The sequence below is a fragment of the Vigna angularis genome, chromosome 9 (genome assembly GCF_016808095.1).
Source record: "Vigna angularis cultivar LongXiaoDou No.4 chromosome 9, ASM1680809v1, whole genome shotgun sequence".
NCBI classification, from domain to species: domain Eukaryota; kingdom Viridiplantae; phylum Streptophyta; class Magnoliopsida; order Fabales; family Fabaceae; genus Vigna; species Vigna angularis.
This window is the reverse complement of record NC_068978.1, coordinates 17,527,797-17,542,234: the sequence shown is the minus strand read 5'-3', so window position 1 is coordinate 17,542,234 and position 14,438 is coordinate 17,527,797. Positions and strand designations below refer to the sequence as shown.

General features: G+C 28.5%; 1 protein-coding gene across 1 annotated transcript; it reads right to left on the bottom strand.

Moving 5' to 3' along the window:
- Positions 1 to 236: 236 nt before the first annotated feature.
- Positions 237 to 5,420, bottom strand: LOC108346215 (alanine--glyoxylate aminotransferase 2 homolog 2, mitochondrial). The gene is made up of 9 exons (XM_017585229.2): positions 5,104 to 5,420; positions 4,263 to 4,493; positions 3,214 to 3,384; positions 1,937 to 2,080; positions 1,590 to 1,769; positions 1,193 to 1,418; positions 798 to 911; positions 633 to 719; positions 237 to 512 (listed from the first exon to the last, which is right to left on the bottom strand). Exons 1-9 carry the CDS (start codon positions 5,326 to 5,328, stop codon positions 469 to 471), a joined length of 1,422 nt encoding a protein of 473 aa, XP_017440718.1. The 5' UTR covers positions 5,329 to 5,420; the 3' UTR covers positions 237 to 468.
- Positions 5,421 to 14,438: the final 9,018 nt, after the last annotated feature.

Sequence of the window (14,438 nt, the reverse complement as noted above, 5' to 3'; positions counted from 1 at the left end):
TTCAGGTCTCATTAAGTTTATATCTCGTAATAAATTTCCTTCTCGATAACCCATAATATTTTTCCATGAAAGAAGTTGCCGTGTTATTTGCTAGAAACTTCCATGGCCAAGTTATCAGTTTTGGCAGGATGTAGGACTATGGAGCATAATAGGCACAAGCGAAACGATATTAATTTCATGATTGGCGTGAAGTTACGTGAAAATAAAGCAACAGATAATAACATGGGAAGAAAAGATAAACGACAAGAGACAACGAATTGTTGGCTCCTTCATATGAAAAGGTACAAACATCAGACCAGAGACAACGAGTTGTTGGCTCATTTATGTCCTAAGATCATGGATAGGTTGGCTATTTTAGCTAATAAGTCTGCATCTCTGTAAATTTTACCGACTGTGAATATGGCATTACATCATTTCACTTATGATAATATAATACTTTTATTAAAGCTAGGATATCCGGTCTAAGCTTCACATTCTAGACAAGGTCAAGTCCATTGCATCTACTACGAAATCTGCAACCAACGGATTACACAAGCCGTTAAAACAGGCATAGTTTCATGGCGGATAATTTTAACAATGGTTAAATTTTAGCCATTAAAAACAGGCATAGAGAAATTGAGGTTGAGCCTAACCTGCGTCTTCTTTGGTGAAACACAAGGGGGGTGTTATTCTGAAGACATTTCCATAGTAACCACCCTTGCCAATAAGTACCCCTAATTCTGTAGTAAAGCAGCATGATCAGTTTGCAATATAGAAGAAAACTATAGCTAGCATATCTAGAGGGGTGTGGATTTTACCTTTCATTTGGTCCATTACATGCAATGTTTCTGCTTTTGCTGGAATTTTAAGCTCACGATCAGTGACAAGTTCAACTCCTAGAATCAGGCCTCTTCCTCTCACATCACCAATCACTACAGAAGAAACAAAGTTTGGTTATAAAATTTGTTGGAAACTCTAATGCCGTATTTGTAAATAATGTTCTCTACTCTCAATTAAGTGCGTGTGTGGATACCATATGGGTTACTGCTAAAATATTAAAGATTTTGTTTCTTCATTTGTATCTAGAACTCGAGAATGTGTACCAAAAATCACTTTCCTATTTTTTTATCCAAACAGAGCATGCATATATTTAGAAGGAATCCTTGTATGTAAAACTGTAATGAGAATATAATAAGAAGGGTGAAGATATTACATTCATATTTGTCCTTTAGGCTAGTGAGCTTTTCTTTCAAATAGGTCCCAACCTCAAGTGCATTTTTTTGAAGCTGTTCTTTCTCTATTACTTTTAAAACAGCCAACCCTGCAGCAGTACTAACAGGATTCCCACCAAAGGTGTTAAAGTAATTCCGGTGGGTTAAGACCTCTGCAATCTCTGGAGTTGTTACAACGGCACCAAGGGGAAAACCATTTCCAATGCCCTGCCAAATTAGAATAAAAAAAGAGAAGGCAACAGATAAAAAAGTCATACAATCACAAAGGTTTGTGCCATCTATCATCAGATAAATGGTGTATATTATATGGTTTTATCAAACACTTTTAAGAATTTTATCCAAACAAATCATAATCTTACACGACACTAGTAAAGTTACCTTAGCCATTGTCACTATGTCAGGAACAACGTTGTGGGACTCAAATCCCCAAAAATGGCTACCAGTGCGGCCAAAGCCAGCCTGAACCTCATCTGCAATGAAAAGTCCTCCTGCTTTTTTTATGGTATTGTATACAGCAGGCAAGTAACCAGGAGCCAGTTCAACGATACCCCCCACTCCCTATCACAAACAAGACCAGCATCAAGGTGTGCTTAATTCCCAAATTGTTTCAATCATAAGTCAAATTATAATATCTTTTTACTTAAGGTATGATAAGATGATGGTAGATGTAGAAAGAAAAATAAACAAAAGAAGTTGGACCTGTCTATATACATTTGTCTTAATACCTGGATAGCTTCAGACATGAAGGCTGCAACATGTCCAGAAGTTCCAAAGTTAATGATATCTTGAACATCTCTTGCATATTTTTCTCCATCAGAACCGAAAATTCCTCTGTAAGGGTCTGGATTTACTGCATGATGAATACCACTCTGTTGACAATACCAGCAAAAGAACACATAAGGCAAACACTGGTTCGCTTGAGGGACTAAGATATACTTGAAGGACTGTAGTTTTTTTTAAGTTTGAAGAATTCAAATCAATGCTTTTAAATTTAGAAGACTAAAGCCTGATTTATAAAAAAAATTAAGAACTATAAAAACATAATTAAATCTTAAATTAAAATTATAATATTATATAAAATATAACGGAACTTCATTTTGGGACAAGCAAGTGAGATTAAATATAAAAATTTATCACGGTATAAACCAAAAATAATCGTAATTAATTTGACACAAGCAAGGAATACGGTGCGTATTATTGAGAAATTTCACTATTCCAGGGTCATGATATTTCTCAAAAAATATTTGAAAATCATCTCTAGTTCGAATTTATCTGAAAGAGTCCTAACTATGATAATTTTGACGTATATAATGAACTTATCTACCTGTCGTTAGTATTCTAATGAAGAAGCTGAAAATTCCGAAGATAGGATAACACAAGATACATATTGTTTTGTTTAGTCTATTATTATGTAGAACTGAAACAAAACCAAATCAGAGACAACGTGTATGAGATATCCTTCGCTATTGGGATGGTCCACACTTTCATATCTCGAAAGCAGATGGAAATTTGTACTAATATGGAACGTGGTTTTCATTTTCTTAAATACAGAGTTGGAGGAAAGTTAGTTTTAAAAGTGAGACGAAATAAAAGTTAGTTCTTATCCATAAATACCATGTTTGATTATACAATTAAGTAATATAAGATCTTCAAAACACGTTTTTTTTTTTATGTTGAGAATTAAACATCTTGATCATTAAATTGTATATTATTAGACATGAGTGATAAGCCTAATAACATACTATAATACATTAAGAGTTATTCCATTATAAACAGAGTTTTAGTCATATGTCAGCATCACTTTCGAGGTTGACACTTTATATGTGACCCGTGACACACGTCCATTGTAGCTAGACACAAAACATTTCAAATAATAATAGAAAAAAGAAGATATATAATTTTATTTTTGTAAACACTACTTATGTTATTTTCCTTTATTTTGGGATTAAATAATATCAATTAATGTATGAAATTTAAAAATGAAAACAATAAATTTTTGTACCTGCACAACATTGAATTTCCAGATACTTTGAGCAGTGGCTCCCATTGTTCCAGCTGCATTACCGTGATAAGCATTCCTCAGAGATATTATGTCATGACACCCAGTGTACATCCTTGCCATCAGAATGGCCAATTCGTTTGCTTCTGTTCCAGAGTTTGTGAAAAACACTACCTAACATAATAAAAACCACAATAATAAATGTACTCGTAAAATAAAATATTAATATGAGGCACCTTTTCTACATTATCAACTTATTGAAAGAAATATATAATATTGAAACACTGTGCAATACTGAAGCACCAATGCCATCCACGCAACCAGTGGCATCTCAATCCAATGAACCCATTAATATATGGACAAAGAAAGCAATATTTTAAAATTAAAATACGAAATTCTACCAGATCATGGAAACATACCCATCTCTTGAGATAGTGGCTGACGTGGAAGCTGCTCTAAAAGTTTTGAACTTCATCAATAGTCCTTTGCTTTTGGTTAGCTTAATTTCTTTATTTTTTCTCTTTCAAATCAGCACCAGTAAAATATGGTACAGAACAATTTTCTAATGATTCACAAAGAATAATGCATACCATCCTCGATCTAAGGTAAAATTTTTAATTTCCTATGGTTTGGGTAATCAAACAATGCTATGATTTTATAATGTAAATCAGAGAGAACAGAGAAACAATTATTGTTAAAGTTGAAAGTAAAAGTCACCTCCATCATCATTCAGATCACAAAGCGAAACGGTTTTATTTATAAAAAGAAATTTAATAAAGTATGCAAATATACTAATAACTGTTTTGTAATATACTTGGTACAAAATTACTGTAAAAAAATCTTGTCAAAAAGTATCATTATTTTTTGTAATTATTATTAGCATGGTTGTAATAATTGTTTCTTTAGAATTTTTTATTTTATTCCAATAGCAGCTACATGAACAATGGATATCCACATCCCAATTTCAAAATTCTAATCCCATTAAAAATAAAAATGAGCTTAATCAAAAAAAGTAGGAAGAAACCGTAAGAGTGGGGATAAAAGGGACTAACCTTTAGGTCACCGGGAAGCTTAGAAGCCAAAGCCTGAGCGAAATCGGCGATGGCGTGGTTAAGGTATAGAACGGTGGAGTGCTGCAACTTTGTGGTTTGGTTCACTATGGCCTCCACCACATCAGGGTGACAGTGGCCGCAACACACCGTAGCAATCCCTCCAAACGCGTCCACGTATCTTCTCCCATTTTCATCGAACAGGTACTGCTTCTTTCCTTCCACTATGTTCACCTGCACCTCACAACCATTGCTTTATCACTTTTTTTTTTTATTTCCAAACAAATAAAATCATAGCTCATTAGATATTAAAACTACTGTAGCAGAGTTTAATTAAGTGGATTTTTACAACCATCAATCATCAAATAAAAAACTTTAAATATTTCCACTCTCGCATTGAAGCCTACTAAATAAAATATAATAATTAGTACGTTAAAAAATAATTATTTAGCAGAAAATTAGTATGGAGAAAAAATGCATACAGAATGATAATATATTATTACTGTGACATAGTTTTAAATTGATTACAAATTAACATGAAAAATATATTTGTTCATTTTTTCAAATATATATGTAGATATTAAATAATTATTTGCTCTGAATTCATTTATTTTGCAGTAATTATATCTTTTGATGAATTAAGGCATAAATTATTTTGAAAATTAAAGTATAGTAAATAATATATATATATATATATATATATGAAAATTATTATAATACAAAAATTTATTAACTATTATAGTATATGTATTTTGAAAATCATGTAAAAATTGTAAGGTATGGTAAAACTTGAAACGGCGTCGTTATATTTGTGGTGAAATAATCTGGTGTTGCGCGAACTCACGGGATTCTTGTACATATGCAAAATGGAAGGACTCAGATACTCTCTGCGCTTCGCCAGAATCTCGTCGGCGGCGGGCCCCGAATACGGCAGCGGGGAATAATCAAACGGCGGAAGCTCCCGGATGGTAGGGCCCTTCTCGGCGTCCACCGCCGCCCGAGCAAAGCTGCGTCGCCAGTGAAGCGGCTGCGATCGTCGCGTCAAAAGCCTCGTCAAAAGAGGAAACATGATTTTGGCTCTAGCGGAGGATAATTTTCTGGCTATGTGATCTGGAGAGAAACCCAACCCGATCAGAGAAATGAAGGTGAAAACTGAAGAGAACACTTGAGCAAAAGAAGAATGAGAAGTATGTTATATAGAAGAATGAATAGAGGACGATGACGAGGACACAAGAAACTGAGTGATGTGGCAACAATACTCTTGAAATTGGTGCAAATTACCGTTTTGGAATTTCCTATTCTTATTTTTTAAAACTAATGGAGTGGATAGTTGCTAATGATTGTATAAATTAATTTTATCGGAAATATATTAGTATTCTTTTCTAAATGGAATAGCATGACGGGGGATTATTATGCAAACATGTTCCAAGTTTAATTTTAATATTTTTTTTCTAACTTTCTATATTTTTAATTAACTAAAAATTTAGATACCAATTATCAATATATATTAAAGAGTTAAATATATTTTTTTCAAAAAAATTCAAATTAATTGATATTAAAAATTTTAATTCAAATTAGTTTTTAATTTTAGAAATACATAAATTTAGTTTTTTTAATCAAATTTTGTTAACGTCTTAAACATAATTAAAATTTTAAATTGAGATTAATTTTAATTTTTAATAAAAATTAAGAGATAACAACATATATAACGGTAAGGTTACTTCTTATTAAATGTAAGGTTTCTTCTTATATTTTGTAAATTTCACAATTTTAGACCTTTAAGTTTTATTTATCCAAGGTCTCTGAACTTAGTTTACGTTATTTTCATTCATTAATTTTTATTATTTATAAATTTATTCAATTTCTCAATAAAAATATTAAATTATATTTGGAAGTAAGTTTTATGGAGTTATTACTATTTTCAATACTATGGCGTATCTAAAGTAACACAAAAATTAAGCTCAAAGTTATGTAAACTTATATATAATTAAAAATTAAGGTAAAAATTCCTCAAAAAGTATAGAAAAAAAAAGATAATTAAAAGAGTAAAATTTCAGAAAAATAAATTACAGCTAAAATTACAAAGTTAATAAAATATAAAAACAAAAATTATAATTAAAGAAAAATATAATTAATTATAACAAACATTAAATATTACATTAAATGCGTTGTTATAAAATTTTATCAGCAACAAAAATATCAATAAATTATTTATTATATAACATTTAATAAACAATAAAAATATAAATAATTATTGCATTTATTCATAATAAATGGTCATAAATTTGTAATAAATAAATATATCTCTTTTCTTATATTTATTGCATAAATAAGGTGTGAAATCAAATAAAAAGTAGGAGTGGAATGACTCATTTTTAATAGAAAAAACACAACAGAGAATCCAAATCTATCTTAATAGGATACTTTTAAGTTAAAATTCTTTTTGTTTTCTTTTTTATTGTTTTTATTTAATGTAATTTTTCTATTTATTTAATTTTAATCAAAACTTATTTATGTTAAATTGATTCAATTTAGTTTTTTTGTTAAATTTTTATAACCTGCGTTAATAACTTTTATATATATGACGTGTTACTTCGTAGTATTTTTGTTTAGTTTTTAAAAAATTTCAGTTATTTTAAATTGGTTATTTTATGTGTTAGGTTTGTGTTATTTTAGTTATTTGTTAGTATCAATTCCAAGTGTTTATGTCACATGAAACTCACACTATTATATATGTGACACGATATAAACTTGACATATAAAAAGAAAACTGAAAGAAAATTCAAAGAAAGCAAAAAAATAAAAAGTAAAAAATAATAATATGTATAAACATGATATTATTGTGTTTATACAAATATAATAAAAAAACTAAATTAAATGAATGCAATACAAGTTGATTGCACCATAAATAGATATAAGTTAGAGACTAAAAAGAGAATTTTAACCATAAAGGTTCACATTAACAACTCGAACTAATTAATAATAATAATAATTATATTCATATTCCTTTTCATGACATGTATTATAATTTAATATTTTTTCTCTCTCTTTTCTTTTCTTCATTAATAAAAATATACCACTTATCTTAAAAGTAAAGATAAAATGAAAAAGAGTATAATTCACTCGTTGAAATATTTAAAAACAAAAATTGTATATTAAAAGATAAAAAATATATATATAATGAAATTCTTGAAAAACATTAGAAGGGGTTAAATAGTGTTGTGAAAAACTTTTTTTAAAAGTTCATTTAACAACTTTGTTAAAGATTAAACGGTTTGTAAAAGTTATTAGACGCTTGAGTTATAAAATTCTATTTCAATTGCAAGTTCAGAGATAAAATGTTTTTCAATCGTTTAGGCAAATATACTCTAGTGTTTTGAGAAAGACGGCTCTTAATAAGAATAACGTTTAATGACAAAAGCTTTTATAAATGATTGTGTTAACAAGCAACTCTAGAGTTTATAAGTAAAACATTTTGCAAGGCTGAAGTAATAAACACATAATTATTTTATATTGGTTCACTTCACTGAGCTACATTCTTCTAAGACCTTTTAGAGAGTTCCACTATAATCTTCAACAAGATTACAACTTAGTATTCGCACCACTCCTGATATGAACTAGTCAATCCTAGTAACCCCGTTATTCTAACTAGAACTGAGTATCACCCACTCCTAGTTGTGTAGTATTCTTTACCACTCCTAGTATTCCTAGACAATCCCGGTATATTCCTAATATGTTATCTAGTTGACTTTATCCACTCCTGATTTCCACTAGAAAAACTCTTCTAACTATTGTTTAACTCCACCGAGTTAACCGTTAGGTGTGTGTATTCTCTTTAGAATGTGCAATCAATCAGATTTTTTACAAGCCCTTAAACAATTACTCTTACAAAAAGATGTGTTTACAATACAATTCAATCTATTAAGATTACTTTTGAGGCTATAAAGCTTATGATGCTATAAAACTTGACATTAGTTTCTTTTCTTTTGCGATTACTTTTCTTCTAAGATGATTTCTTTCGTATTCTTGTGCTTATTCTCTTGATTTTCCCTTCAAGGATCTTCAATTTATAGGATTCAAGAAAATGTCTGTTAAATAATACATGTTTTGATCTTCGGATCTTCTTAGCTTTTTCGTAGGTAGCAATCGTGGGTTAAAGTCAACTTGTCAAAGCATGCATGCGTTTTCAGTACTTTATCAAAATAGGTTGTACGAACTCTTCAACGTGACTTTTGATAGAAAGAACATTCTGTGAAACATTGTTTTGAAACGTTGTGCATGTGTTTTCAGTACTTTTGTTATCACTTTTGTTGTTTTGAAACGTTGTGCATTTAATGCTCTTTATTGCGCGTTCAAAACAATCATAAGCTTTTCAAATTTTCTATTGATAAAGAAGGATTTGATCGTTTAAGCAGTTCATAAAAGTGTCATCGTTGTATGAAAATGTTGTTTGGTACAAGGTATCGTTTGGCCTATATAAGATGTTTCCTAACAACACTTTGTTTAGTGACCTTAGTTTGGTTCAAGAGCGCGTTTAGTAAGATTTCTTTCTACACATGTTTTTGGAACAATGTTTATATCTTTTAGCATGTTTACCAAAAAAAATATTTTGTACATTATAGAGAGAGCTCATCTAACATTGTTTAGCAAAGTATAACAATGATGCATCTTGTGAGAAAATCGTTTGGTAATGCGTCCACTAAGATATTAGTGTGCTTACTAAATATTTTCTTAAAACATTTAGATTTCATAAATTTTTTTTACAAAATGCTTATTGAAGTAACGAGAAATATCAGAAGGTGGTTGAATAATATTTCTGTAAATCTCTTTTGGAGTTGATATTTGAGCACCATTGATAGAGATTGGATGATCCTCATGAGTGATTAAATTTTTAACCTATAAACATTGTTTTGATAAACATGTTTATAGTCCTGGTGTTTAGTTAATCTTCATAGCGTTTAGGAGAAGTAACTCTTAGATGAAGGAGTGTTTGTTGATAAGCATGCATGTTAGCGATTTGCTTTACGCATATCTAATGTATTTGAAAATAATATGTTTGTAAAGCTAAGACATGACACATAAACATTTTATACTGGTTCACTTAACTGAGCTACACATAGTTCTTCTCTAAGATAACTTAGAGGGTTCCACTAGATTTTCAATGAAGTACATGTGAGTATTTTTACCACTCTTGGTTCTGCCAGTCAAACCCACTAACCCCCGTTATTGTGACTAGAATTGAGTATCACACACTCTTGGTTGTGCAATATTGTTCTCCACTCTTGGTATCCGTAAACACTCCCGATATCTTCCCCATACATTGTCTAATTGAGTTTGACTCACTCCTAGTTCTCATAGTCTACCCAGTAACCATTGTTGTTGTGACTCTGACTGAGTTTCAGTCACTCTTGATTGTGTAGTATTCTTCACCACTCCCGGTATCCCTAGATAATCCAAATATCTTTCCGATATGTGGTCTAGTTAAGTTTCACTCATTCTTGATTTTTCATGTCAACCTAGTAACCCTTGTTACTATGACTGGAATTGAGTTTCACTCACTCTTGGTTGTGCAATATTCTTCACTACTCCTGGTAGCCCTAGACAATCCAGATATCTTCTCGATACGTTGTCTAGTTGATTTTCACCTACTCCTGGTTTTCTAAGTCAACCTAGTAACCTCGTTACCGTGACTAGTTGGATTTTACCCACTCCTAGTTATGCAATATTATTCATCATTGCTGGTATCCCTAGACAATCCATACATCTTCTCGATATGTTGTCTAGTTGAGTTTCACCAACTCCTAATTTTCCATTAGAAAAACTTGCCTAGCTACCGTTTAACTCCACAAAGTTAAACGTCATTGAGTTTCACCCACTTCTCGATATGTTGTCTAGCTACCATTTAACTTCACCGAGTTAAACGTAAAGTGTTTGAATTCTTTTCAAAATTTACAATCAAAAGATTGATTAGAAGTCCTTAGACAATAACTCTCATAGAAAGGGTATGTGTGCAATACAATTCAATCTAATAGACTCAAAAAAATTTCTCTTCTCTCTTCTTATAACAATAAGCTTATATGTCAATGAAGCTTAAGAGTATTTCTTCTTCCGTTTAAGCTTTTCTGTCTTTCTCTTCTTACAAGGTCTGACTCTTAATAGTTCAAAGAGAATTTAGTCGTTAGACGATGCTAGTCTTAACTTTCAGCTATTTGTACCCTTTATCCTAGGTGGTTGTCGTAGGTTGAGGTTTACATATTAGAGCATACTTACTTTTTTGGTGCTTTATCAAAAGTAGATTGTACACTCTCTTTGGCCCGACTTTTGATGAGAAGATCATTTCATGTATATCTTCTTTATTTCTAATGTCCACTTTTGATTTTTATAGGATGAAGCAGGTGGGTGCATGTAATAGGAAATCTGCACATAGTATAATAGATATGCATGCAACATATATGTCCATACTTTTATCACTTTTTTTTTTGTTTTAAAACATTGACCATTTAATGATATTTAATGCCTGTTCAGAACAACTATATGTATTTGAAATTTTCTATTGTTCAAGCAGGATTTGATCGTTTGAGTTTTTAATTGTGATACCAAGCGGTTGATGAAAACTTCATCGTTGGATAAAGAATATTGTTTGGCACATGATATCGTTTAGCCTATGAGAAGCTTTTTCTAACTACGCTTTATTTAGCAAATACTTTGTTAGGTAGTAAGATGATAAATAATTATTGGATTTATTTATCATAAATGTTCATTAATATTTATTAAATAAAAACATTTCTTTTATTATATTTATTGCATAAATAAGGTATGATATTAAATAAAAAGTAGTATCAAATTATTATAAGATAAGTGGAATGACTATTTTTTAATAGAAGAAACACAACGGAGAATTCAAATTTATCTTAATAGGATATTTTTAGGTTAAAATTATTATTTTTCTTTATTTTTATTGTTTTTATTTAATTTAATTCTTTTATTTATTTATTTTTAATTAAAACTTATATTTATGTTAAATTGATTTAACTTTTCGTTAAATTTTTTAAAATTGCGTTAACAAATATCTATATATGTCACGTGTCACCTCATAATACTTTTGTTTACTTTTTTTAAGAAAACATTCTGTTATTTTAAATTAGTTCTTTTATGTGTCACGTTTGCGTCATTTTATGTGAATGTTACATGTTATCATCAGTTCTATATGTTTATATCACATGAAACTTGAATTGTTATGTGACACGACTTAAACTTGACACATAAAAAAGAAAACTTAAAAAAGAACAAATAATATTAAATAAGCAAAATAAATAAAAATACTGTAAACTCACCCATAATACATATAAATATGATATTAGTGTCATTTATGAAAAAAAATATTGATTTAGATTAAATTAAATCATTGCAATACAAAATAATAGTTGATCGAACCATAAATAAACAAATAAAATCAAGAAGTTAGAGACCAAAAGAAAATTTTAATCATAAAGTTTTTTATGGTTAAAATTATTTTTAGGTTAAAATTATTATTTTTCTTTATTTTCATTGTTTTTATTTAATGTAATTCTTTTATTTATTTATTTTTAATTAAAACTTATATTTATGTTAAATTGATTTAACTTTTCGTTAAATTTTTTAAAATTGCGTTAACATTTTTATATATGTCACGTGTCACCTCGTAATAATTTTGTTTACCTTTTTTAGAAAATATTCTGTTATTTTAAATTACTTCTTTTATGTGTCACATTTGTGTCATTTTATGTGAATGTTACGTGTTACCACCAGTTCTATATGTCTACATCACATGATACTTAAACTGTTATATTACTCGACTCAAACTTGACACATAAAAAAAAGCTTAAGAAAAGAACAAAAAAATATAAAATAAACAAAATAAATAAAAATACGGTAAACTCACACATAATACATATAAATATGATATTAGTGTCATTTATGAAAAAATATTGATTTAGATTAAATTAAATAATTGCAATACAAAATAATAGTTGATTGAACCATAAATAAATAAATAAAATCAAGAAGTTAGATACCAAAAGAAAATTTTAACCATAAAGTTTCAAATTAACAACTCGGACTAATTAATAATAATAAATTTTATTCATATTCTTTTTCATGGCATGTATTATAATTTAATATTCTTACTCTCTCTTTTCTTTTCTTATTAATAAATATATATGACTTATCTTAAAAGTAAATATGGAATAAGTAAATATGGAATGCAAGAGAGTATACCTTACTCATTAAAATATTTAAAAACAAAAATTGTATGTTAAAACATGTTGAATATAGTGAAAATTATTTATGAAATTAATTAACTAAAGATAAAAGATAAATATTAAATAAAAAAAAATATATCTAACACTTTCTCTCAAGTTAGTATATATAAATCATATGTTTGTTACTAATATAACTAGTAAAAATTTAGTGAAAATATATGTTTTTGCACTCGAATGACACCAAATGAATAATGATTTGCGAATACAACATAAAAAAATATTAGTGAAGAAATAATGATATTTATATATACTTCTGTTCTTGAATGACACAAAATATCTGTACACTTAATATCTGTTTATGCACTCAACGAGTATATATATATATATATATATATATATATATATATATATATATATATATATATATATATATATATATATATATATATATATATATATTCTATAATTCTTACATCACAATTTACAAATAATTTTTACATTTTCACAACTTAAAATTTTCTAAATTAGTGAAGAAATAATGTTATTTACTTACTATTCCTTCTTTATATAATATTGTTACTTGTAACAACTCTTATTTTCACTATTCATTTTTATTTATTTATTATTTTGTTTATTTAATTTATTTAATTAAATGTTTATAATCTTGTTTATTTTATATTTATTACGTTAATTGTTTTGGTGAATATTTATAATTGTAACATCTAACCGGTATGTTATCTTATGTCATTTGATCCAAAAAATAAAATAAAAATTATTATTATTGTTATTTTATTCTATCTACTCATTGCACTCTGACTCTTATATTATTTTGAAAATTACACTCACCAGCTTTATATTTTTACCCTTGTTTTTCAATAGACCAACGAACCCAATATGTCTCTACTAGTTTTGTATTTTACCCTTCTACGTACAATCCCTTATTGTACTCATTTTGTATTTTTTTCGCTATTTTCTCTACTTAATTTCTAGACTTAAATTTTTTATTATTTTTCTTCACGGTTCTCTTACATATTTTTTCTACTAATTTATTTTATTATTTTTCACCATTTTCTCCGCTTAAACTTTAATTATTTTATTATTTTTCTTCACTGTTTTCTTTACCTAATTTTTTCACTATTTTTTTAAATTATTTTTTAAATTTATTTTTCTTATCAATCACTCTGTAAATATCTACATGTTTTCTCTTCAAAAACCACTTCTTTTATACCTAAACTCTTCATCACAAGTTTCAAATTCTATTTTTCTATTTATGTTTTTCATCATCCATCATATTAGATATTTTTTTTATTTTATATTTATTTTTTATCTTTATTTGATTTGTTGTGATTTTTTATTTGTGTTTTTTGCTTAACTCATATTTCTTCTATTATAGATAGAGAACCCTCTATGTATATTCAATACAAGGAAGATTAATCTCATACCTAATTTTCACTATATTCAACATAGTATCTAAAGCTAGATTTTTTTAAGAATTTGTTTTTTGTCTCTGCCACTACACCTATCGCTGTCGGTGGCGGCGCCGTCCACAACTGTCGACGGCGCCATCATCTATCACTGTCATCTATCATAGTTTGAGTTTTGACCGATGATAAGACGATTTTGATCGTCTCAGCCAGACGACTACCATGCCGTCAATGTCTCTTTCATGAAAGATCTTACGCACTCTTAATGCTTTTTGAAGTTGTGAATATGCTCTCTTTTTCTTCTGCATGGTGACACGTCTCATCTCCTCTTAGGCAACGATTTAGAGTGTCAAGGTTATTTTTTTTCCTCTTATAGGTTCAATATAAGATTAAAGAACAAAATAACAAAAGATAGAAAGAAATAAATGTATAAAAAGATTTAAAAAGATAAAATCAATGATAAAGAAAATAAGTTGATTTCATTATTTTTTCAAAATAGGACTCATCATTGGTAG